This window comes from Mesoplodon bidens (genome assembly GCF_964165515.1).
Source record: "Mesoplodon bidens genome assembly, chromosome: 8".
In the NCBI taxonomy this organism is placed as follows: domain Eukaryota; kingdom Metazoa; phylum Chordata; class Mammalia; order Artiodactyla; family Ziphiidae; genus Mesoplodon; species Mesoplodon bidens.
The window spans coordinates 24526744-24553668 of record NC_138165.1 but is presented as its reverse complement, the minus strand read 5'-3'; the positions used below and the strand labels follow the sequence as shown (position 1 = coordinate 24553668).

Here is a 26925-nt window from a genome sequence, read left to right as displayed (position 1 = left end):
CAAAACCAGACAAAGATACCACAAAAAAAAGAAAATTACAGGCCACTAACTGATGAAGATAGACATAAAAATCCTCAACAAAATACTAGCAAACTGAATCCAACAACACATTAGAAGGATCATACACCATGATCAACTGGGATTTATCCTAGGGATGCAAGGATTTTCAATATCTGCAAATCAATCAGTGTGATACACCACATCAACAAACTGCAGAATAAAAACCATATGATCACCTCAATAGATGCAGAAATAGCTTTTGACAAAATTCAACACATATTTGTGATAAAAACTCTCCAGAAAATGGGCAGAGAGGGAACATACCTCAACATAATAAAGGCCATATATGACAAACCTACAGCTAACATCATTCTCAATGGTGAAAAACTGAAAGCATTTCCTCTAAGATCAGGAACAAAACAAGGATGTCCACTCTCGCCACTATTATTCAACATAGTTTTGGAAGTCCTAGCCACAGCAATCAGAGAAGAAAAAGAAAGGGAATCCAAATTGGAAAACTGTCACTGTTTGCAGATGACATGATACTATACATAGAAAATCCTAAAGATGCTACCAGAAAGCTACTTAGGCTCATCAATGAATTCACTAAAGTTGCAGGATACAAAATAAATACACAGAAATCTATTTCACTTCTATACACTAACAACAAAAGATCAAAAGAGAAATAAACAATCCCATTTACCATCGCATCACAAAGAATATCAAGGAATAAATCTACCTTGGGAGGCAAAAGATCTGTAACTCCAAAAACTGTAAGACATTGATGAAAGAAATTGAAGATGACACAAACAGATGGAAAGATATACCATGTTCTTGGATTGGAAGAATCAACATTATCAAAATAAGTATATTACCCAAGGCAATCTACAGATTCAATGCAATCCCTATCAAATTACCAATGGCATTTTTCACAGATCTAGACCAAAAAACTTTAAAATTTGTATGGGAACACAGAAGACCCCGAATAGCCAAAGCAATCTTGAGAAAGAAAAACAAAGCTGGAGGAATCAGGCAACCTGACTTCAGACTATACTTCAAAGCTACAGTCATCAAAAGAGTATGGTACTGGCACAAAAACAAATATAGCTCAATGGAACAGGACAGAAAGCCCAAACATAAACCCATGCCCCTATAGGTAATTAATCTTCAACAAAGGCAGCAAGATTATACAATGGAGAAAAGACAGTCTCTCAATAAATGGTGCTGGGATAACTGGACAGCTACATGTGAGAAAATGAAATTAGAACATTCTTCAACACCATACACATACACAAAAATAAACTCAAAATGGATTAAAGACGTAAATTTAAGACCAGATACTATAAAACACTTAGAGGAAAATACAGGCAGAACAGTCCCTGACATAAATTGCAGCAATATCTTTTTTGATCTGTCTCATAGAGTAATGGAAATAAAAACAAAAATAAACAAATGGGACCTAATGAAACTCAAAAGATTTTGCACAGTAAAGGAAACCATAAAACAAAAAGACAACCTACAGAATGGGAGAAAATATTTGCAAATGATGTGACCGACAAGGGATTAATCTCCAAAATTTAAAAACAGCTCATGCAGCTCAATATCAAAAAAACAAACAACCCAATCAAAAAAATGGGCAGAAGACCTAAATAGACATTTCTCCAGTGAAGACATACAGATGGCCAAGAGACACATGAAGAGATGCTCAACATCACTAATTATTAGAGAAATGCAAATCAAACCTACAGTGAGATACCACCTCACACCATTCAGAATGGCCATCATCAAAAAGTCTAACAATAAGTGCTGGATAGGGTGTGGAGAAAAGGGAACCCTCCTACACTGTTGATGGGAATTTACATTGGTATAGCCACTATGGAGACCAGTATGGAGGTTCCTTAAAAAACTGAAAATAGAACTACCATATAATCCTACAACCCTACTTTTCCTGGGCATATATCTGGAGAAAAACGTGGTTTGAAAGGATACATGCACCCCAATGCTCACTGCAGCACTGTTTACAATAGCCAAGACATGGAAGCAACCTAAATGTCCGTCAACAGATGAATGGATAAAAAAGATGTGGCACATATATACAATGGAATATTACTCAGCCATTAAAAAGAATGAAATAATGCCATTTGCAGCAGCATGGATGGACCTGGAGATTATCATACTAAGTGAAGTAAGTCAGACAGAAAAAGACAAATATCATGTGATATTAATATGTGGAATCTAAAAAAATGATACAAATGAACTTATTTGCAAGACAGAAACAGACTCACAGACTTCCAGAACGAACTTATGTTTACGGGTGTGGGGTGTTGGGGAGGGACAGATTGGCAGTTTGGGATTGACATGTACACTGCTGTATTTAAAACAGATAACCAACAAGGACCGACTGTAGAGCACAGGGAACTCTGCTCAATACTCTGTAATAACCTAAATGGGAGAAGAATTTGAAAAAGAATAGAAACATGTAAAATATATGTATATGTATGCATATAAATATATGTATGCAATATAACTGAATCACTTTGCTGTACACCTGAAACTAAAACAACGTTGTTGTTAATCAACTATACTCCAATATAAAAGAAAAAAGAAAAAAATAAAGTGTCTATAATTCATGTCTTCTTTTAATTATTTAATTTGCCTAAGTAGCCAGGTTTCTGTTATTATTATATTATATGTAATCTTGATTTTTATAGAGCTGTTGGAATTAAACATACCAAATGGAACACTGAATGATTTGAAGGAAGTAAAAGAAATACAGAGGATTTCACTGTATTCTGTGGTGCGTGAAAATGCACTGCTCTTACATAACATCTAACTGTGCCTGGGAGCTAAGAAAGAAGCAAGAGCTTTCTTTAGCACCACAGTCACGCCAGGGTTCTCAACTGCATCATGCTCTCTGCTACTGGGCAAGAAACAGTCTTGACGTGGATTCAGAAAAAATGCCCACTTAGGGGTAATTTGTAATAACAAGAACAGTGGGTACCAAGTACCTACACATACCAGGAATTCAATTTTTCTGATGCAGAACCAGAGGTTCAGAGAGATGAAGCAGTCTGCCCAAGGTCATACAAAGAGCAAGCAAGTTCCTCAGGGCAAGGGCTGGGTCTTAGTTATCATCCTATCTGGAGAGTCTCAGATGTAGGATGCAATCACTGTTGGTGGGGTGCCTGTGTCTGACTTTTAATGGCAGAGGTGGTCTTGTTTTGCTTAGTTTTTAAGTTGGTTTAGTTTTTAAGTTGGTTTAAGAAATTAGCACTTGTGTGCTCACTCACTCTCTCTGTTGTGTTAGGATGGGGCAGTTCTTAAAATGAGAGGTTGATCCAGGAGACAGTTAAAATTACTTTCACTCTAAGTTACATTGACAACTTATAGGGTAATCATTTTTAAAGGATGTGGTACATTTATTTTTAAAATGATGACCTCCCTGAGAGAAACAACTATCTTTTTTGTGATAGATGCTTTATCAAATCCTTGTAAGTAACAATTGGGGAAAAAAAAGACTGTGTTATATAACACAGCAAAATGGGAAGACTTCCTGGGTTTTTTTTCTCCTTCTATTAAAAACAAACAAAAACAACAAAAAACAAACACCTGCCTGGAGTCTGCAGTAAGGCCCAGTTGATTTTTTTTGGGGGGGGCGGGATTTCACCTTGGTGAATGCTTTCACCAAAGGTATATGACACTCATGGTTTCACCTTCTGAAATGAGACTTGACAGCTGTTCGACACCACAGAGCAACGTTATATAACAAGGCAGTTCAAGAGGCAAAAAAGAAAACCACATTGAAATGAGTTTGGTGAGTGGGTTGGTGGTTAGGCAGAGTACACTTTCACCAACATAGAAAATAGTCAATGGCAAGGCCACGTGAACAATTATCATTTTGTAAATGCTCCAGATTTTTCCTACAATAAATCTCTGAACTGGACATACTTACATATCACAGGCAGTGACCTTCTAAGTGAGCATTTGTGTGGGAGAGCACTGCTCCTGCCACAGAGTCTGAATTCTTTTAGGGATGTGCCCGGAAGTCAAGTATGACCCCTCCTTCTCTTTTTTATAATGGCACCCCACAGAAACAGTTTTTAAGAAACAAAGAGTAATTTCAATGGAAGGAGTCAAATCCTTTTGAGAGTCAAAGACTTTTGACCTTATTAGCAACTCTAAAAAAAATATGTAATGCAATTCACTGTCCAACATGAGCTCTTCCTGAGCATAAATATTTTACTTTTTTTTAAAACAGTGAGCCCAAGCTCGTTTTAATTTTTTAGCTCCAGAGAAGGAAGCAGGCTTCTACCGTTTAGCATGCCTCTTTAAAAAATATAAAACAAGTATCTTTAAAACAGCGTGGGTACCAAGCTATGAGTCACAATTGGTCCCATAGTCAGTACTTTCTGGTTATACAAAAATTTGCTCATGAAAGCCATGTGTTAAATTAAAATTGAGAAATTACTGGAAGACACAACCAAAAAAAATTAGAGAATGTGTTTGTTTATGCAAATCCTTGAACAGCTCTACCCTTTGCTTTTTATCAATATTGACAGAAAGCACGTACAATGAACTTAGCACTAAAATGGCATCCCTAATAGGTCAATCTGTTCCTGCTTAACATACCAGAGGGATATATTTTAAAATCGCAGCCATTTCTAAAAAGTTTGCATAGTTTCCTGCTTAGGAACCTAAATGGCTATTTTTGAGACCGAACATGCACATAACTTGGTATTTGCAAAAGGATGTATTTGGGGTCATTTTCCTGATAAAAATCCTGTTAGACCAGGTTGTATATCATGCAAGAAGACACTGAGGACTAGTACCTGCATGGACTGTTTAGGTTCATAAATGGAAGAGGTGGTTGAGACTGGATGCACACACTGAATGGTCTCAATTTCATTTTACATCAAAGATACTGGTTGAAAGATCAGGTCTTTAATAATATGTTTAGAGAGGAAAAAGAAAACTCTATTTGGTTTACCTTGAAATATTAGCAATCTTTACACAGCCCATACATTTTGGAATGTATCCTTTATCCTCAAATAATCTGAAGTTCATAAAAATCTTTTTCACTATGGAAAAAGCAGAGCATATTGGGGGCTGGGTATTTAGCATTTGAGTAAAATTAATGCTAGTGTTAAAAATCAGGATAAATTGCAAATTTGGAATGAAATGTCTTACTACAGAGCCTGGTGCGTTCTATCTGCTGAATAAATGTTGAATAAATTAATAAATAAAAGGAAGATCAGGGTTTCCAGCTTTATCATCTTTTGAAAACAGATACCCGCTAACATCAAAACTAATGCCATTTTGTCTACACTAACAATATTCATGTCTCAGGAACTTCATCATAAAGTTGTATAACTATTGGGAAGTTACTATAGAAATGCTAGTGCATCTACCCATGAAGTGTAACTGGGTCTCCTTATGCACAACCTCACATTGTATGTTCTCTGAATTAGGTTGCAAAGGACTGAACTTCAGGGTCTTATATCATGCTATAAATACAGGCAAGATTTACACACAGCTTGAATCAACACACACACACATCTTGATGAAAAATGATTAAAGTATAGTTGGTAAAACACAGTAACACAATAATTAAAAACTACACACACACACACAAGAGTGAAAGAAAATACTCAAAAAGTGAAGAGAAGCTGCTAATGTCAGCAGCCTAACGGTCCCATGGTAGCCATCCTCCTTTCATCATGGTCAATTCATTAGAAGAGGAGAAAAGACAGAAACTACGGGAAATGCACACCATCTGCTCAATCCAGATGCAACAGCACATGCCTCTTACAGCCAAAGCTTTTTACCAGAAACGGAAGGAGATGAGATCTAATCCTCTCATAAAATATCCCACGAAGGTAGTTAGACATATTTGCATCACAAATAAATATAACACCAAAATCATTATTAGATGAGATCTTTTAAATATCAGTCAAGACTTTTACCACTCAGTACACACTGATCAAACAGAATACTAAATCAGCATCAGAGAAAATGGGGTTGGATTCTATCACCTTTATTAAGCTACTCCTTAAAAAAAATCTTGCTTAAAACATCTTCATTCCCTGAATAGCAAGAACATTTTAGTCCAGTCTTCCTAGTTTTAAAAAGACACACTTTAATATTGTATATTTCAAGTAATGTGCATTTCCTTTCTTATAACAAAAGGTTAAAAATAAATATTCTTACCTTGAAATTGTGAACCTTTTCATATTTTGGAATTTGCTCGTTTTCTTTCAGAGTTGCTCTTCTAACAAGTGATGTCAACTGCGAATAAGCAAAGAGTTTCAGAGGTTGCCAGATTGTCACAGACGACTTTTGAGAACCCAGTTTCATTCCCAAGGCTGCTATCAATAAATCTTGCTGACGGCCCTCTTGTTTTGATTTGTGAACTGTAGCTCTATTAGTTTTCCTACCCGACCAAGACTCTTTGGATGGCATTTTGAAATTCACAGGAAATAAGAAAACCTATATTGATCTATGTCTGTCGATGAACTCTATTCAGCTAACAAATGAGCATTCTGCCAGCCAGCACAGAACCCTACCCTACAGAGAGCTGCAGAGAAACATCACGGAGAGGTGGAGGAGGATGATGAAGCACTTCTTAAAAAGAGGTCGACTAACCAGAAAAATTCTTCTTTCTTCCTTTTTTTTTTTTTTTAAAGGGCTCTATATTTAAGCTTCTGAAAACTTAAGAGTCTGAACAGAAATAGAGTCGATGCTAACATACAAAACATTCAGCATTTCTCCTTTTTAAAAAGCCATGCAATTTTGACAAATGACACATTTCTAAAAGCTTTCTTTTCTAGTCAATATATTGATGTCCATTCTGAATGAAAGATGCCTACATACTGCCTGCAGTCAGTTTCTAGCAACTGACACCCTGTGAAGCCCCTGGCAGAGGATGGGGGAGGGGAGGGATTTGACAAGGAAGGCTGGATTAGACTGGTCACCGTTAAGAAAGGAGATAACCAATGAAAATCAAGCAACAGTATTTAAGTACTGTATTCCTCAACTCACTGTCTGTTTCTCCCTCCTCTCATGTAAGATTTTCTTGCTGGCTCAAGGCAAAAAAAAAAAAAAAAAAAAAAAAAAAAAATTAGTGGGAAGACAATGAACACTGAATGAGTCATGCATCGTTACAAAATGGATTTTTTTTAACCTATTAAAAGTAAAGGAAAATTAACACATACAACAAGTAGGTTTTAAAAAGAATGCACCACTGCCAGGTAAATTATGAAAGGCTGATCTGTAATTCACCTTTGTGCATATGGACTGAGGTGAGTTAACTAAAACCCCATTTTATTAAAGATGAGCAAAAGCTGATAAGTATTTTGATGAAAAAGAAAAGGAGTTTAACTAGTTATCATTCTATTTTCATGGAGAGCAAGAAGCATGCACATAATGCTGCCAACACCCTGGGGTGGTCAGTTCTGACTTCCTACCGTGAGTAGTTTTGTTGTGGATCTATGCTTAAATAGGTCCAACCACTAGTTTCATTCTTAGTCTCAACATTCTTCATTCAAAGAGCTTCAGGCCAGGTCACAGTGCAAGCCGGTTGGGAATAATTCCTCATGTTCACAGGTCCCAGATGTAGTGTAACTGTGCTTGTTGGACCTTAGGTGTTTTTGCTGATGTAGAAAGGCGGGTGCAGGGCAAGAGACTCAAATCCAGCTCCATTTAAGAGCAATACCTATACAATACTTTTTTACTAAGGTGCTATATAAGCTTAAGTTTTCTCATATTGGTTCCTTAAACACCTCCCATCTGTTTCCTCATGCTATAGTAATTAAGTTTAACCCATTATGATTCTAAGGTTACACTGTATTTAAAGAATCTAAAACTATACATTGAAATGAATTCAGTCTATTTGCTTAGATAATTGCAAAGATTTTATCTCAGATTTCACAATCTACAGGGGTTATGGGCCCAATGCAGATTCTAATTTAATCAGGGCATGAAGTGGTCCTTAAACCATGCTAGATATTGATGATACTGAATGACTGATTTTCTAAACACCCCCAAATATTTTGAGTATACAGTTCCAACTTTTAAAACGGTTTATTCTTTTAAAAACATTTCTAAGAAAATAGAAGGCAAAAGTTAATATTTACATCTACAGATGTTTCATTTCCACAAATTTATATCCTAAAGTGATTAGCATGAGAAAAAAAAATTTTTTCCCCAGAAGAAATAGGATGGAAAGAACTTTCCTTGCCTAACCTAAATTACTCTTCAGCTTAGACTTAGTTTGTCACATGATGACTAAAAATATAAAGGCCAGCCAACTCTTTAGTCACAAATAACCTAAAGTGAAGTTTATCCGATTCTCAGTGGGCCCAGAAAAAAACAGATTCTGAAGGCAAATTTAACAGTAATTTTTTTCTCCACAACATTTAACACTGAATGTTAAAGTTACTAAGTTAAAGAAAACAATCACCCATGTAACCCAACTAACTTTTTTTTCCTGAGTATTTCCGATCAAGGTCCTTTATTATAGATCACCCCAGTCCTTCAGCTGTAGTAACTAAAATTCAACCAAAGCATAAAAATATTCAAGGTAGATTTATCCAGAAAATTCATGGCTGAGTAAAAATGAACATTTTGTCACTGAGGCCAGGTCTACTGCAGACTCTGCAGAGTCATACTGTCTTTCCTGAGTAATTTTTCTACCTAAGCAAGAAATACTGGAATAATTACAACTTGGGCAACTATCTAGGGCACTAAGGAGACCGGAAACAATGGTTTAGGATGAAGAACTTCTTAGCTCCCCTCAGGTGGCTGGGGGTTTGCTCACTATTACGCCTTCCATAACTGCAGCTGCATTTCTGCATTAATTCTGAGGAGCTCTCAAGTCAGAACTGCTAACTCTCGAATTCAGAACCAGTATCAAAGTTCTGACATTCCAGACAAATGTATACCACACTTCCTTATATTTTTTCTGGCCATATCTGTCTACTTAGATAGATACAGCATCTGTTAATTATGCCTATCGTTCATTGATTATTAGGCACTTATGCTCTAAGCACCCAGCTAAGCACTTTACATACAGAATCCCATTAATTCCACAGAAAAATGTCTATGAGGCATATACTATCCTCATTTTATAGCTGGAAGAACTGAGTAGAAGGATGGAAACACCAAACACTTCTTATGGAAACACCAAAATCACAACTAACTGCTGAAGAACCTCAGGCAAACATCCACCTCCTTTGTAACATCATGATGACATCACAGACTCATGATCTCAAGCCCCAGTTAACTAAGCTAAATCAACATTCCATCCAAAAAGCACCATAAAGGATTGTTAGAGCTGGCCTGGCCCTGATGCTCCGGGAGAAGAGTAGCTGGATTGACTTACTACTGGGTGATCTGAGTCACTGGTTTAGGTTTAGCAAATCCTGCAATTTCTATAAAATGTTAAAATTGAGATATAAACACAGCTCTTCCACTATCAAAATTTGTAGATCCAAGCAAATTCAGCTCACTCTAGATACACAGATTATTCATACATTTGTCCCCTGAATTATCATTTGTAACCTAGTTTCTCACCATTAGAGCCAAAAGTAGAATATATTCAAGGTACTTAACAACAATATGTCAGCTTACATTTATTAACTGACAACTACATGGCACTATACTAGTAAATGCTATACATGTATGATGTAGTTTAGTTGTTAAAACAATAGGGCAGGGCTTCCCTGGTGGCGCAGTGGTTCCCCTGAGAGTCTGCCTGCCGATGCAGGGGTCATGGGTTCATGCCCCGGTCCGGGAAGATCCCACATGCCGCGGAGCGGCTGGGCCCGTGAGCCATGGCTGCTGAGCCTGTGCTCCGCAACGGGAGAGGCCACAGCACTGAGAGGCCCGCGTACCGCAAAAAACAAAACAACAACAACAAAAAAACAGTAGGGCAGGTGTCACTTTATAGATAAAAGAAACAGAAGCTCAGAGAGATTAAGGTCACCTAAGTAATACGTGGTGAGAATAGGAGTTGAACCCAGGTCTACGTGACTTCAAATTCTGTGTCTTTCCTCTAGACTCTCCTGCCCCTCATATTACCTATAGTTATCATGCAATTTTGAAAGACTATCATTTGAATAAGTTTCTGGATCATTTATATTCTAATACCTCTCAAATCACTAGCCAATTCAGTACTGCTTATATTTAATTTATAGCATCTTCCAGATTCATCACCTCCTCAAAATGTTCAAATGCATTTTAAGTCAAACATTAGAGATTTCTATACAGAACTCTATAAATTCCTTAAGTTAACATTGGGATAAATAACTTTATGTTGCATAGGAAACTCTTAAATCCGGCTAGGGCTCTAAGTTTTTATGCTCCTGGCATCAGTCACATCATAATTCCTAACTCAGTCTTCATTACATAGCTGCCCTAGCCTTAACGTAATGTCTCTCTAAACAGATAACAATAAGGCACATCAATGCATTCACTTCAGTGTATAATAAATTTAAATTACTCTATATTAACAGTCACACTACCAAACTCTGTACACTCTAACATGTTCCCTGACTTACATGCAATAATTATAAACAGAAAACATTTGAAAACACAATGCGAACAAAAAAGCACAGCCCCGCATTCCTTACCCTTTCAAGAAACAAGAGAAACGACCAACTTCTCCAAGCACCAGTTTGAGGAAGTGTTTTGCACACCAGGCCCAGAGAGGAGGCGGCAGAGTGGCACCCAGCCTGGTTACCAAGCCTGGTTCTGACAGATACCAACGAAGTCACTGAGCTTTTTGTAAGGCCCAGCTGGACTAAATGAACTCCATGGTCTTCTTTATATTTTTAACAGAAATTCAAAACGAAAAAGGAAGGTTCGCACTCATTTAGCACATAGGAATGTGAAGATGTGAGTGTGTCTAAGTAGGAAAGGCCAGCTTGGCTATGAGTGAGTCCCTTCAAGGTAGCTCTGGCTAATTTACTACAGGCTTTTGTGTGGGACTCAGTTTTGCAGGCTCAGAAACTTAATTTGTCAGCAGGGAGATCATGTCTATTTCTCAAGGGGAGAGAAGGACATTATAATACCAAGCTCATGAAACTGGTAAGTAAAAGAATGATGGCTGTCTAGTTTATACTAAGATATGAGATATAATTATCATAAAGTGGGTGACCAACATGCCCTTTTTTGGGCAGCATATCTACACTGGAAACAAAAAATAATTAGGAAGCAGATGAGAATGGAATCAGACAAGTGGAGTGTGTTAGATGAACTGAATATTTAATGCATAGAATTAAGACATCCTTTGAGTCCTCTACAATTAGGATGGCCCTGCCACAGGACTAGAATGCTCAGTGCCCATTTAGTGAGAGGCACCTTCATTTTCAGTCAGTGCTTAGATGGGCATAAGCAGCTCTGAGCTCTTTGAGTCTCCTTTTTCCAGGTGTCTCTTTATGATGATTTTGCATATCTCTGTCCAAATATCTCAGGTGGTGATCTTAAGGTTAACTCATAGGACACAGTCTTATTTTTTCATTTACAAGTTCTTAATGGATGCTAGATTGTAGCCCTGGTGTATTGATAACAATTTATATAATAGGTGCTTTGGGAAGATAAAATAAAATAAATGGCAGATGTTTTCCTGCCCTGAATCATCTAACAAGTTAATATATACATGTAATTATATATAAAATTACATAATAAGAGTAAAGTATTCTAGTCTAACACACTCCAGTATTTGGCCATTCGCAGTGATGGTTGTATGATGATGATCATAATGTTCTTTCCCAGTTCTTCCAAATGAAAAGCTGAAACTGGCCCCCACAGGAATTTTTTCTCAATTTTCCCCCCTAAGTGAAGTTGAGGGCTCATTAGGGAAATATGTCATTACCTTTTGGTTTTTGTTTTACCCCAAATTTTGATACCTATTGCATGACTTAAAGAAACACTTTTATTGTTCTGTAACAATAGAGGAGATGAAATTAGAGAAGCTCTAACACTATATCAACAATTAGAGACTTTAAATCCAGTGCAAAACTCTGAGATCATAGATGTTTTCACTTCTTCAGAGAGCTTTTCATTGTAATATACATATGTAGGTATATGTATACACATATACATACATATACATATTAAAAAGCAGACTCAGATCGACATTAGGAGTATTTTCAGATTTTAAACTGCCATTAGAGGTTATTTCAAGTTATTGCAGTTCAGTGAACATTTCACAATCACCAATTTAACAAAAGCAAGCCAGTGAATCAGAATAAAAGCCAGGCACTGTATTTTCAGTTTTCTCATTCCACCACTGACTTCAACTGATTAGGATAAGATGAAGTCTATGTGATATGGTTATTTTAAAAAGGACCTGTTACCGAATTTCTTAAAACTTAAGTTATAAAAGCTGTTTCCTGTATGTGTAATTTGATAAGAATATTCCAAATGTAATTTATTTTAATATTCATTTTAAGCCTCAATAAAAATAAACGTGGGCTCATGGTATAAAGTGTATTTGTGAAGTTCAACCATACATTTGAAAGCCTATTTTTAATATTTGAAAATGGCAACGTGGGCTCATGGTATAAAGTGTACTTGTGAAATTCAAACATACTTTTGAAAGCCTATTTTTAATGTTTGAAAATGGCAACAGTGGCCTGAAGGTAACAGATTTAACTTTCATAAATAATCTCCCTGAGAAGAAGTATAAGCATGAGAATTATTCATAGATGTGTTAACTGTTCACCTCACTGCCAAATATTGTCTTTTCTTTGTAATGACACTACCACATGGCATGTTTTACATTAAGATAATGATGTTGAAAAAGTAAAAATAGCTTGCATCTCGGCATTTTTCTAATATAAACTTTATATCATGTCCATAGTATTTCATCTTACGAAATTCCTGTTAGTTCAAAGGTTCCTAATGAAATTGAAATTCCCCTAACTTGAATGTTCTTTTTCGTAGAAGAGATAACTAGATTCTTTCATATATATATATCATACATACATATGATATATATGAAATCTATATATAATTAGATTCTTCCATATATGTGTGTATGTATGTGTATGTGTGTATATATATATATATATATATATACTGTGCTCCATTTGAACCTTGACATCTCATGAGTGATTTGAGGCATCTAGACCAGGCCCACAAATGATTAGCACATTAGAAAATAAGACACAGAAAGTCAGACTGCGATCAACTTCCTGTGAGAAGGAAGAAGGAAAGATTAAAGGATGATTTAACATCTATCTTTCAGTGACATTTTAATGTATTGAGAGGGATCTACCTTGCCATTTTCCTCCTCCACAAAGGACAGGTTAATGGGAGATAATTTAAGGAGCAATTGAAGATCTTCGGTTGATAAGGTCAAAAGTTATTTAAGGGGGCTTCCCTGGTGGCACAGTGGTTGAGAGTCCGCCTGCTCATGCAGGGGACGTGGGTTTGTGCCCCGGTCCGGGAGGATCCCACATGCCGCGGAGCGGCTGGGCCCGTGAGCCATGGCCGCTGAGCCTGCGCGTCCGGAGCCTGTGCTCCGCAACGGGAGAGGCCACAACAGTGAGAGGCCCGCGCACCGCAAAAAAAAAAAAAAAAAAAAAGTTATTTAAAGGCTATCTGGCCAGCTTCAGCTAGTGCTTTACTACCCTTTCTACCAAAATGTCCCCAATAGCAACCAACAGTGAACAGGGGTGTGCAGGGATCCAGGGGTGGCTCTTCAAGCTCCCCTAAATGTGCCCATATAAAATGTTTAAAATAAAAATGTTTTCGATCAATGACTATTGAGTAAAATCGATGCTCTGGGAAGATGGGTCACAGTTAATCTTTAGGTTTAGCATGTCCCTGCCTAGTAGCAGGAAATTATCATCTAGTTTCAGGAAAGCAGGTTTGGGTGACTGGGGGAGTCTTACAAAATCCATTCCAGCAGCAGGCCTGGTTCTGTCACCATGGTGCACAGCAAGAAGTAATCTGTGAGGTAAATGGCTTCATAATCCTGTTCCAGTCTTACTTTACAATAGCTTTAATTACTGTATTCTTCTGCTTGGTTTAAAAAAAAAAAAAAAACACACCCAGGCCCAACTCTTTCACTGCCTCCAAATCAGGAGCACTTATTTAGTCAGAGTTTTAGATTCTACAAACTGCTTTGTCACATACACAATTTCACTGTATCCTCACATTCCTGTTTTTCAGAATGACAGTGCAAAGGTGTTAAGGTACTTGATCAGGGGCAGAAATCATTAAGCAAAGGAGCAGTGGTAGGGAACCCAGGCCTCCAGACTTCACACCTACTCCTCTGTCACTCCACCTGCTTTCTTGGGACCTGGAGATAAGATTACTCATAGTGTGAGGAAACTGACTCTTACTTTAGTAAGGCCCCGGGCTGCAAACACCCAGGACCATAAGCAAGCAGAAGTATTCACAGCTGAAAATGACCTTCCCCAATTCAGTGCTAAGCCTGACAAATGGCTTACAACATTCAGAGAAGTGAGGTCAGCCTTGGTGATTAATTTCTGGCATTTTAAAAGCCTTTTAAATTATTTTGAGGGTAGTGGGTAAAATGATATGATGCTCTTCCTTAGATACATGCAGCTCCTTCATCAAATGCCTACTAGGGCTTCAAGGAAAGTTACTGAGCAGCATGCCTGGTTTTGTTTTTGCATTGACTTTTCCTTTTATTATTTTTTAAAATTAAAAACAAATCAACAAAACTATCCTCCAAATGTGAATTGAGAGAGGGGTCTCTTGAGCAGCTAATTAAGCTGTCTTTAGAAACAGGTAATTAAACTTTCCATTAAAATTCACCAGACAAACATAATTTACAAGGTGGAAAGCCATTCCAATCTCATGGGTAAACAATCAACTAAGGCTTGTATTTATAACAGAGATTCCAGAATGGCCAATGCAGTGAGTAACTACATAATTAAGATGCATTTTATCTTTAAAAGAATTTGAGGTTCTGGACATGTGGTCTGAAAAAGTGTAAATACTTCATATAGCCCACAAATTCATTAAAAGAAGTACAGAGGGCTTCCCTGGTGGTGCAGTGGTTGAGAGCCCACCTGCCGATGCAGGGGACACGGGTTCGTGCCCCGGTCCGGGAAGATCCCACATGGCGCGGAGCGGCTAGGCCCGTGAGCCATGGCCACTGAGCCTGTGCGTCCGGAGCCTGTGCTCCGCAACGGGAGAGGCCACAACAGTGAGAGGCCCGCGTACCGCAAAAAAAATAATAATAATAAAGTACAGAAATGGTCAATGCATACGTGTACATTACAGACTCTCAAATAATTTTCATTCAATACATATTTTATTGAGTATCTACTATGTTCCAGACATTAGTGAAACTGGTGAACACCAGAGAATAGGGCACTATGCTATTTTCAACAGGACCAGTTATTAAACAAATAGATATATATTATTGAATTAATAATAATTAAGTGGTGGATGGGTGATGTATTTTTAATCCTAACAATCACATTTTCTTACAAAGGTGGAATTAATTCATGAAATTTATGTCTATGCCCTCTTTCCAAGCTATTTCCTGCTCTCATGGTCCTTCTGAGACTCTAACCGGTGACTTCTACACTCTCCATCTCAGCTCTCTCTTGCTCTCCTTCCCCTATGGATGTGCCTTCCTAAGCCTCCTAATGCCCAAACCACAGGGAATTTTGCTGAACACCCCATATAGTCTTTTTATCAGAAATAATGCACACAGAGAGCTGCTGTTCTATTTACAATAGCCAAAACATGGAAGCAACCTAAATGTCCATTGACAGATGAATGGATCAAGAAGCTGTGGTATATACACACAATGGAATATTACTCAGCCATAAAAAAGAATGAAATAATGCCATTTGCTGCAACATGGATGAAACTGGAGATCATCATATTAAGTGAAGTCAGAAAGAGAAAAACAAATATCATATCACTTATATGTGAAATCTAAAATATGATGCAAATGAACTTATCTATGAAACAGAAACAGACTCACAGACATAGAAAACAAACTTATCGTTCCCAAAGGGGAGAGTGGTGGGGGAGGGATAAATTAGGAGGTTGGGATGAACATATGCACACTACTATATATAAAATAGATAACCAACAAGGACCTACTATGTAGCACAAGGATCTCAAGGAACTATACTCAATATTTTATAATAACATATAAAAGAATCTGAAAAAAAAATATATGTATATGTATAACTGAATCACTATGCTGTACACCTGAAACTAACACAACATTGTAAATCAACTATGCTTCAATAAAAAAAATAAATTAAAAAAAGAGAGAGCTGTTGTTTATAAACTCTCCTCCTCAATCTGCCTAATCACCCTTGCCATAAAGATTTAAAACAATTTAAAAAAATTTAAAGTTCAGTGTTATCTACAGTTAAGTAGTTAAGAGCTTGTCTCCTCTGTAAAAGAATCTCAGCTTCACTTACTAGTTACAGGATCTAAGGAGAAGTCTCAGTTTCTTCATCTGTAAAACTGGAATGATGACAGAAACTACCTCATAGGGATGAGATAATGAATGGAATATATGTAAACCTGTATCTTTAGTACCCAGAATACAGAGAGTTCTCAAAGCTCTCAAAGCCCAGGTGGTGGTAGTGATGTTGACACTGCTCACATCATTAGCATCAGTCTTATCACCTAACAGAATGCTTGGAACAAAGGAGGTGCTAAATGTTGAAGCAACGAGCTCACAAAGTCATGGCACATTTGCAAGCCTTGCTGAATTCTTCAGACTCATAGACAAATGCCTGTCTGAACGGCTCCAGCTTCCTGCTCTTATGATATGGTCAGAATAGATTTAATATCAATACAAAGAAAATGGCCACTTTTAAAAATGTCTTAATGGTTTTTAAAAAAGTATCAGCTGGCCAGAGGTGCAAGGAAGCAGTGCATCTTAAATATTGTTTCCTCGTTTGATGGCCAAAATGTATGCAAATATGAACTGAAAACATGTTAAATAGAAAATGTGTGACAACGAAGGCATCTTAGCAACATAGCTGACTAAAGGATGAGACTGGATTGAAAGCATTTGTTGTGTGAAGAGAACAGGTGCCACCTGAAATACAAAGGATGCTTGGGATTCATGAATTGCAGTTTCCAATTCTAAAGATTGTTGAATCGAGGTTTAACTTAATATGCAGGACCAAAACAACTATTATGGGAGGAATAGTGCAAAGTGCCATGAAAATTTATGGATGAACAAAAACTCTCTGTATTGATGAGTTTCAAGGAAATGTTAGAAGGAAAAGGGAATTTGGTTATATCTAGCATTTGTAAGCCTAAAGTTTGATTATTTTTCTTCCCATAAACTCAAACCATAACTTGCTGGAAAATTCCAAGATGAAACTATTTTCAAATGCATGAATTAATAAGGAAGACATTAAAATAAGAAGTATGATGTTAAAAAAATAACTTGCCAAAAATATCTCCTCCTGCAGGATCAGCTGTAGATTTTTTAAAGTGGATGCTCTGGTTGCATTTTTCAGTGTCAGAAATATTAAATCACATCATCAGTTGAACAGTGTTTCTCTGTTGTTTTCAGTTTCAAAAGAGCCTGGTCTTTCGGATACTAAGTATAGAATTTAATGCATTATTTTATACCAGTGGTAGTGCTTTTAATGAACAACAGCATATTAAAATTAGCTACTGTGGGTCACATATTTAGACAGTTTTTTCCTAACCCTGTTTCCTCTGTTGTTTCTAATCTGGATTACATTTAGAGATGTGCACCTCCACATTTGAAAAACTCTCCAAAAGAGGAAGAGTTAGCCCAGATGATGTAAAAGACATCTGGGATCCTTGTGGGGATCGTTTTCTTTAGGAGAAGTATTGCTTGAGGTGAAAGCTGAGCTGGCGGTTTTTTCCATGGAATACCATTTTTTTTTCTTGGAAGAACAACTAACATAAATTCTGGTTATTGAGACTGGGCATTTTCTCAAAAATGAACAAACTGAGCCTGTCACCTCAAGGAAAATAACTGACAGTGAGTGATAAAATCTAAACTTTCAAGTGAAAATAAGAATTTTGGGGCTTCCCTGGTGGCGCAGTGGTTGAGAGTCCGCCTGCCAATGCAGGGGACACGGGTTCATGCCCCGGTCTGGGAGGATCCCACATGCCGCGGAGTGGCTGGGTCCGTGAGCCATGGCCGCTGAGCCTGCGCGTCCGGGGCCTGTGCTCCACAACGGGAGAGGCCACAGCAGTGAGAGGCCCACGTACCCCCCCCCCAAAAAAAAAAAGAATTTTGGAAATTCTGTATCTGCCACCCTGAACGCGACAGCTTCCCACTACTTAGATGAGTTTTCTGATGAAATTAATGATGATACTAACAAATGTGATTTTTTTCATCATTTACATTAATGTTTCAATGTTTGAAAGACCTAAATAACTCACTGAACCAGTATTTTCCAAATGACCAATGCATGATGTTACAGAATAATGCATAGTTGAAAGATCCATTCAGAGTCCAAGACAGACCAATGGATTTTAGTGTAACAGAATAAGAAATGCTTATTTATAGCATTTCAGATTCTACATTGCAAGTAGTATTTAAGAAACTACCACTTACCCAGTTTTGGTGTGATAGCAAAGAGAAATATCCAAATTATCTGAAAAGTCTCTTAAGGATACTCTTTACCAAATGTGTATTTGTATGAGGTCAGATTTTCTTCATATACTTCAACCAAAATAAGATACTACCAGAGACTGAATGCACAAGCATTTACAAGAATCCAGTTTTCTTAATATTAAGACATACATTAAAGAGATTTACAGAAATGTATAAATGCCACCCTTCTACGTATGTTTCATAAAATATGGTTATCTTAATAATAATGCTATTATGTTAACATGTAATGGGTTTATTATTGTTCTTTTTTGTTTTGTTGTTGTTTTTTTTTGTTTTTTTTTTTTTGCGGTACACAGGCCTCTCACTGCTGTGGCCTCTCCCGTTGCGGAGCACAGGCTCCGGATGTGCAGGCTCAGTGGCCATGGCTCATGGGCCCAGCCACTCCGCGGCATGTGGGATCTTCCCAGACCAGGGCACGAACCCGTGTCCCCTGCATCGGCAGGCAGACTCTCAACCACTGTGCCACCAGGGAAGCCCCTATTATTGTTTTTAAAATGAATTAATAGGTATTTTAAAAAATCTGTTTTAATTTCCAAGATAGTAAATATCACAGATATAACCCACATAAATAAAAGTTCTTTTGGCATCTTCAACAATTTTTAAAGTGTAAAGGGATCCTAAGTCCAAAAAGTTTGAGAATCATGGACCTAATCCATTAGTTGTAACCTTTACAACAGGATCTCACACATACACACAGAAAGACAATTATAGTAATAGATGTCTGGGCCCTGTGATGATTCTACTGAATCAAAATTTCTGCAGGTATCTCTATTGTATATAAAGCTTAATTGGTGAGTGCACTGATCTGACTTGGCCCTTTAATAAAAAAACTATTCTTGACTGTATATTTTATTTTATTTATTTATTATTTTTTAAACATCTTTATTGGAGTATAATTGCTTTACAATGGTGTGTTAGTTTCTGCTTTATAGCAAAGTGAATCAGTTATACATATACATATGTTCCCATATCTCCTCCCTCTTGTGTCTCCCTCCCTTCCACCCTCCCTATCCCACCCCTCTAGGTGGTCACAAAGCACGGAGCTGATCTCCCTGTGCTATGCGGCTGCTTCCCACTAGCTATCTATTTTACGTTTGGTAGTGTATATACATCCATGCCACTATGACTGCATATTTTAGAACTTTCCCAAAAGTTTATTTTAAAGTTATTTTAAAAAATTTTCTTCATTATTTTATTTCTCAAAAGTACTAATATTAGTAATAGTATCTTTGATTTTTTTCTTTTATAGTTCTGAAGCAAATCTTTATTCATTGTTATTGGTTTCCCTGCTTCTGAGAGATACCATGAAAAGTGGTAAACTTGAATTGTGTTAAAAAGCTGAGAGTGTTTTTTGTTTGTTTATTTTTCTTTTTGCCTCTAAATCATAATAAACTCGCTTCAGTAAGTTTTACATATAGTCTCTGGAGTACTGATTTGAAAGACACTTCAACTGCCTTCAAAATCTTGTTTATTTAGGAGATGACTGTCAACTCAGAGGTCTTTTGTCAGTTTCAAAGAGCTAAGTAAGCTTCAACTTTGACAATAAAATGCTAATAAGCATTCTGAAGACTGAAATGATGAAAACCTGAAGATGTCAAGCTAAATTTAAGTCAACTATTGAAAATGTATGTGTGCTGACATCTTAAATATAATAAATTTATATTATTATAAATATGCTTTATATTATATATATAAGCATATACATGCTTTATTATATTATAAATCTTAGTTACCATTATATATTATTAATACTCAGATAAATTATGTTAATCATTTAATATGGTTCCGTTGTAAAAACTTTAAAAAAATTAATCCAGATCTCATTCTATTAAGTATACTGCGATTTAAAATACACATGCTCAAGTCCATCCTCTACGTCTGCGTCTTTATTCCTGTCCTGCCCCTAGGCATGGGGACATGAGGACATGGTGGGGGGAAGGGTAAAATGGGACGAAGTGCGAGAGTGGCATGGACATATATACACTACCAAATGTAAAATAGATAGCTCGTGGGAAGCAGCTGCATAGCACAGGGAGATCAGCTCTGTGCTTTGTGACCACCTAGAGGGGTGGGATAGGGAGAGTGGGAGGGAGATGCAAGAGGGAGGGGATGTGGGGATATATGTATATGTATAGCTCATTCACTTTGTTATAAAGCAGAAACTAACACACCATTGTAAAGCAATTATACTCCAATAAAAATGTTAAAAAAATAAAGTAAAATAAAATAATTATTCACCCACATAAAAAAATAAATAAAATACAATACACATGCTGTCGGGCTGTCTGGTGGTGCAGTGGTTAAGCATCCGCCTGCCGGTGCAGGGGACACGGGTTCGAGCCCTGGTCTGGGAAGATCCCACATGCCACAGAGCAACTAAACCCGTGCGCCACAACTACTGAGCCCACGTGCCACAACTACCAAACTCCACACGCCTAGAGCCTGTGCTCAGCAACAAGAGAGGCCATTGCAATAAGAAGCCCGTGCACCGCGACAAAGAGTAGCCCTTACTTGCTGCAACTAAAGAAAGCCCGTGCGCGGCAAGGAAGACTCAATGCAGCCAAAAATAAATAAACACATACATTTTTATAAAGAAGCCTACAGATTAAAAAAAAAGAAATAAAATATACATGCTGAATTATTGGCAGCTTTGCACATTTATGTATAATTTACACCATCACATAAGTATAAATCCTTTCTTATTTATTTGTGTTGTTGTTGTCCCTATGAAAGGAACAAAACTATTTGGATTTGTACACTTCTGTGGTACTTAAAGAAGGGAGGCAACCATTTGATACAAGCAACCATTAGAGAACTAAGCTACATTATAGGGAAAGAGAGTTTGTTTTAGTTTTTTATATTTAAAATTTGAACATAGGCTTTCTTATTCTGTAATCTAGAATCTTCTTCTTTTAATATTTGATAAGGGTGTATTTTAAACACTGAACATAAGAGTTGCAGTTCTAGAGTGGCATGCCTCAATGGGTGAAGGGCCCATCTGAACTATGCTTCAACTTCCTTTGGACAGATTCCAGGATGTTTTAACTTCTCTCTTGAGTAACCCAATTACTCAAAATACAGTGATCCGCTTAGTCTAAATACTAACACAGTCCAGTGTTCAGTCTCCATGATGACACCAAAGGGCATCTTGTGGAAGGGTCTGGTTGTTCTCCGTGATTTCATATTTAAAAATAAAGGATGCACTATTAAAACACACCCATAGAATCCCTTGATAACTCACCATAAACCTATCATCCCCAAAGATACCCATGTTATTATAATACCTACTCTCAAAAGGATTGTTACAAAGATTAAAGGAGATAATCCGGTAAAGTACTTAGACTTTCTCACATAAAGAGGCTCAATAAATGTTAGTTACTACTGTTATTATTCTTAGTTTTACAACTTTTAGAGGATCTATACTGAGGAGCAAGAGGAGACCTTCAATTTCCTGAGGCCAAAAAAAATTATATGACCAGCTCAAAGACTTAAAATCCTCGTCAGCAGCAGAGTCAAGCCTATAGTTAAATGTGCATGTTTAAACTTAAAAGCTTTTGCACAGCAAAGGAAACCATAAACAAAATGAAAAGAAAACCCACAGAATGGGATAAAGTATTTGCAAACGAGACGACCAACAAGGGATTAAATCTGAAATACACAAACAGCTCGTGCAGAAACAAAACAAACAACCCAGGCCCTCCTCCGCCATCTTGAGCTGCAGCTGCAGTGTCGGGGCAGCACTTCTGCACAGGGCTCCGCCCACCGAGCTGAGGCGACAGTGCAGCCATTTCCCGCTAGGCACTCTAATCTGAACTGCTGGGCACGAGGCCTCTGCAGGAGGTACCCTGTGGACAAGTGAAACCAGACAAAGCACAAAGGCAAAGAAAAGAAAACCAAGTTGTAAAACCTCTGAAAAAATGCCTCTGTACCTCTAGTCCTTGAGGGGGTTGGCATCTTCAGTGGAGTTTCCTACTGCAGGGGCACCGTCAAGATGGCGGAGGGGTAAGACATAGAGATCACCTTCCTCCCCATAAATACATCAAAAATGCATCTACATGTGGAACAACTCCTGCAGAACACCTACTGAATGCTGGCAGAAGACCTCGGACCTCCCAAAAGGCAAGAAACGCCCCCACGGACCTGGCCGTGTGGCTGACAGGGTCTTGGTGCTCCAGCCTAGTGTCAGGCCTGAGCCTCCAAGGTGGAAGAGCCTAGTTCAGGACACTGAACTACCAGAGACCTCCTAGCCCCACGTAATATCAATAGGCGAGAGCTCTCCCACAGATCTCCGTCCCCACACTAAGACCCAGCTCCACCCAACGACCAACAAGCTCCAGTGCTGGACGCGCCATGCCAAATAACTAGCAAGACAGGAACACAACCCCACCTATTAGCAGACGGGCTGTTCACAGACACCCAAAACACACCACTGGACACGGCCCTGCCCACCAGAAAGACAAGGTCAAGCTCCAACTACCAGAACACAGGCACCAGTCCCCTCCACCAGGAAGGCTACACTAGCCACTGAACCAACCTCATCCACTGGGGGCAGACACCAAAAACAATGGGAATTACGAACCTGTGAAAAAGAGACCCCAAACACAGTAAGTTAAACAAAATGAGAAGACAGAGAAATATGTGGCAGACAAAGGAGCAAGGTAAAAACCCACCAGATCAAACAAACGAAGAGGAAATAGTCAGTCTACCTGGAAAAGAATTCAGGGTAATGATAGTAAACATGATCCAAAATCTTGGAAATAGAATGGAGAAAATACAAGAAATGTTTAATATGGACCTAGAAGAACTAAAGAGTGAACAAACAATGATGAACAATACAATTAATGAAATTAAAAATTCTCTAGAAGGAATCAATAGCAGAATAACTGAGGCAGAAGAACGGAAAAGTGACCTGGAAGACAAAATAGTGGAAATAACTACCGCAGAGCAAAATAAAGAAAAAAGAATGAAAAGAACAGAGGACAGTCTCAGAGACCTCTGGGACAACATTAAACACACCAACATTCAAATTATAGGGGTCCCAGAAGAAGAGAAAAAGAAAGGGACTGAGAAACTATTTGAAGAGATTATAGTTGAAAACTTCCCTAATATGGGAAAGGAAATAGTCAACCAAGTCCAGGAAGCACAGAGAGTCCCATACAGGATAAATCCAAGGAGAAACACGCAAAGACACATATTAATCAAATGATCAAAAATTAAATACAGGGGCCTCCCTGGTGGCGCAGTGGTTGAGAGTCCGCCTGCCGATGCAGGGGATACGGGTTCGTGCCCCGGTCTGGGAGGATCCCATATGCCGCGGAGCGGCTGGGCCCGTGAGCCATGGCCGCTGGGCCTGCGCGTCCGGAGCCTGTGCTCCGCAACGGGAGAGGCCACAGCAGTGAGAGGCCCACATACCGCAAAAAGAAAAAAAAAAAAAAAAAAAAAAAATTAAATACAAAGAAAAAATATTAAAAGCAGCAAGGGAAAAGCAACAAATAACATACAAGGGAATCCCCAAAATGTTAACAGCTGATGTTTCAGCAGAAACTCTGCAAGCCAGAAGGGATTGGCAGGACATATTGAAAGTGATGAAAGGGAAAAACCTACAACCAAGATTACTCTACCCAGCAAGGACCTCATTCAGAATCGACAGAGAAATTAAAATGTTTACAGACAAGCAAAAGCTAAGAGAATTCAGCACCACCAAACCAGCTTTACAACAAATGCTAAAGGAACTTCTCTAACTGGGAAAAACAAGAGAAGAAAAGGGCCTACAGCAAACCCAAAACAATTAAAAAAATGGTAATAGGAACATACATATGAATAATTGCCTTAAATGTAAATGGATTAAATGCTCCAACCAAAGGACACAGACTGGCTGAACGTACACAAAAACAAGACCCGTATGTATGCTGTCTACAAAAGACCCACTTCAGATCTAGGGACACATACAGACTGAAAGGGAGGGGATGGAAAAAGATATTCCATGCAAGTGGAAATCAAAAGAAAGCTGGAGTAGCAATTCTCATATCAGACAAAATAGACTTTAAAATAAAGACTATTACAAGAGACAAAAAAGGACACTACATAATGATCAAGGGATCAATCCACGAAGAAGATATAACAATTGTAAATATTTATGCACCCAACACAGGAGCACCTCAATACATAAGGCAAATACTAACAGCCTTAAAAGGGGAAATTGACAGTAACACAATAATAGTAGGGGACTTTAACACTCCACTTACACCAATGGACAGATCATCCAAAATGAAAATAAAAAAGGAAACACAAGCATTAAATGATACATTAAACAAGATGGACTTAATTGATACTTATAGCACATTCCATCCAAAAACAACAGAATACACTTTCTTCTCAAGTGCTCATGGACATTCTCGGGGATAGATCATATCTTGGGTCACAAATCAAGCCTTGGTAAATGTAAGAAAACTAAAATCATATCAAGTATCTTTTCCAACCACAATGCTATGACACTAGATATCAATTACAGGAAAAAAACTGTAAAAAATACAAACACATGGAGGCTAAACAACACACTACTAAATAACCAAGAGATCACTGAAGAAATCAAAGAGGAAATCAAAAAATACCTAGAAACAAATGACAATGAAAACACAACAACCCAAAACCTATGGGATGCAGCAAAAGCAGTTCTAAGAGGGAAGTTTATAGCAATACAATCCTACCTCAAGAAACAAGAAACATCTCAAATAAACAACCTAACCTTACACCTAAAGCAATTAGAGAAAGAAGAAAAAAACCCCAAAGTTCGCAGAAGGAAGGAAATCATAAAGATCAGATCAGAAATAAATGAAAAAGAAATGAAGGAAACAACAGCAAAGATCAATAAAACTAAAAGCTGGTTCTTTGAGAAGAGAAACAAAATTGATAAACCATTAGCCAGACTCATCAAGAAAAAAAGGGAGAAGATTCAAATCAATAGAATAAGAAATGAAAAAGGAGAACAACTGACACTGCAGAAATACAAAGTATCATGAGAGATTACTACAAGCAACTATATACTAATAAAATGGACAACCTGGAAGAAATGGACAAATTCTTAGAAAAGCACAACCTTACAAGACTGAACCAGGAAGAAACAAAATATAAACAGACCAATCACAAGCACTGAAATTGAAACTGATTAAAAATCAGTTTAATCAGTGATTAAATATCTTCCAACAAACAAAAGCTCAGGACCAGATGGCTTCACAAGTGAATTCTATCAAACATTTAGAGAAGAGCTAACACCTATCCCTTTTCAAACTCTTCCAAAATATAGCAGAGGGAGGAACACCCCCAAACTCATTCTACGAGGCCACCATCACCCTGATACCAAAACCAGACAAAGATACCAAAACCAGACAAAGATACCAAAACCAAACTACAGACCAATATCACTGATGAACATAGATGCAAAAATCGTCAACAAATACTAGCAAACAGAATCCAACAGCACATTAAAAGGATCATACACCATGATCAAGTGGGGTTTATTCCAGGAATGCAAGGATTCTTCAATATATCAATCAATGTGATACACCATATTAACAAACTGAAGAATAAAAACCGTATGATAATCTCAACAGATGCAGAAAAAACTTTCGAAAAATTCAACAAAACTCTCCAGAAAGTAGGCATAGCATGAAACTACCTCTACATAATACAGGCCATATATGACAAACCCACAGCCAACATCATTGTCAATGATGAAAAACTGAAACCATTTCCTCTAAGATCAGGAACAAGACAAGGTTGCCCACTCTCACCACTATTATTCAGCGTAGTTTTGGAAGTTTTAGCCATGGCAATCAGAGAAGAAAAAGAAACAAAAGGAATCCAAATCAGAAAAGAAGAAGTAAGACTGTCACTGTTTGCAGATGACATGATACTATACATAGAGAATCCTAAAGTTGCTACCAGAAAACTACAGGAGCTAGTCAATGAATTTGGTAAAGTAGCAGGATACAAAATTAATGCACAGAAATCTCTTGCATTCCTATACACTAATGACAAAAAATCTGAAAGAGAAATTAAGGAAACACTCTCATTTACCACTGCAACAAAGAGAAAAAATACCTAGGAATAAACCTTCCTAAGGAGACAAACTATAAGACACTAACGAAAGAAATTAAAGATGATACAAACAGATGGAGAGATATACCATGTTCTTGGATTGGAAGAATCAACATTGTGAAAATGACTATACTACCCAAAGCAATCTACAGATTCAGTGCAATCCCTATCAAACTACCAATGGCATTTTTCACAGAACTAGG

General features: G+C 37.6%; 1 protein-coding gene across 4 annotated transcripts in view; it reads right to left on the bottom strand.

Annotated features, from left to right (window-relative positions):
• Positions 1–26925, bottom strand: part of CHN1 (chimerin 1) — a 196247-nt gene that overhangs the window by 45753 nt on the left and 123569 nt on the right. For 3 of the 4 annotated variants that reach the window (XM_081242992.1, XM_081242993.1, XM_081242994.1), the window contains one exon: positions 6208–6285. In XM_081242992.1, the coding sequence (XP_081099118.1) occupies positions 6208–6285 (78 nt within the window). Of the gene's footprint in view, positions 1–6207; positions 6286–6642; positions 6929–26925 lie in introns of those variants that run through there. The other variant, XM_081242995.1, reaches the window with a different exon arrangement.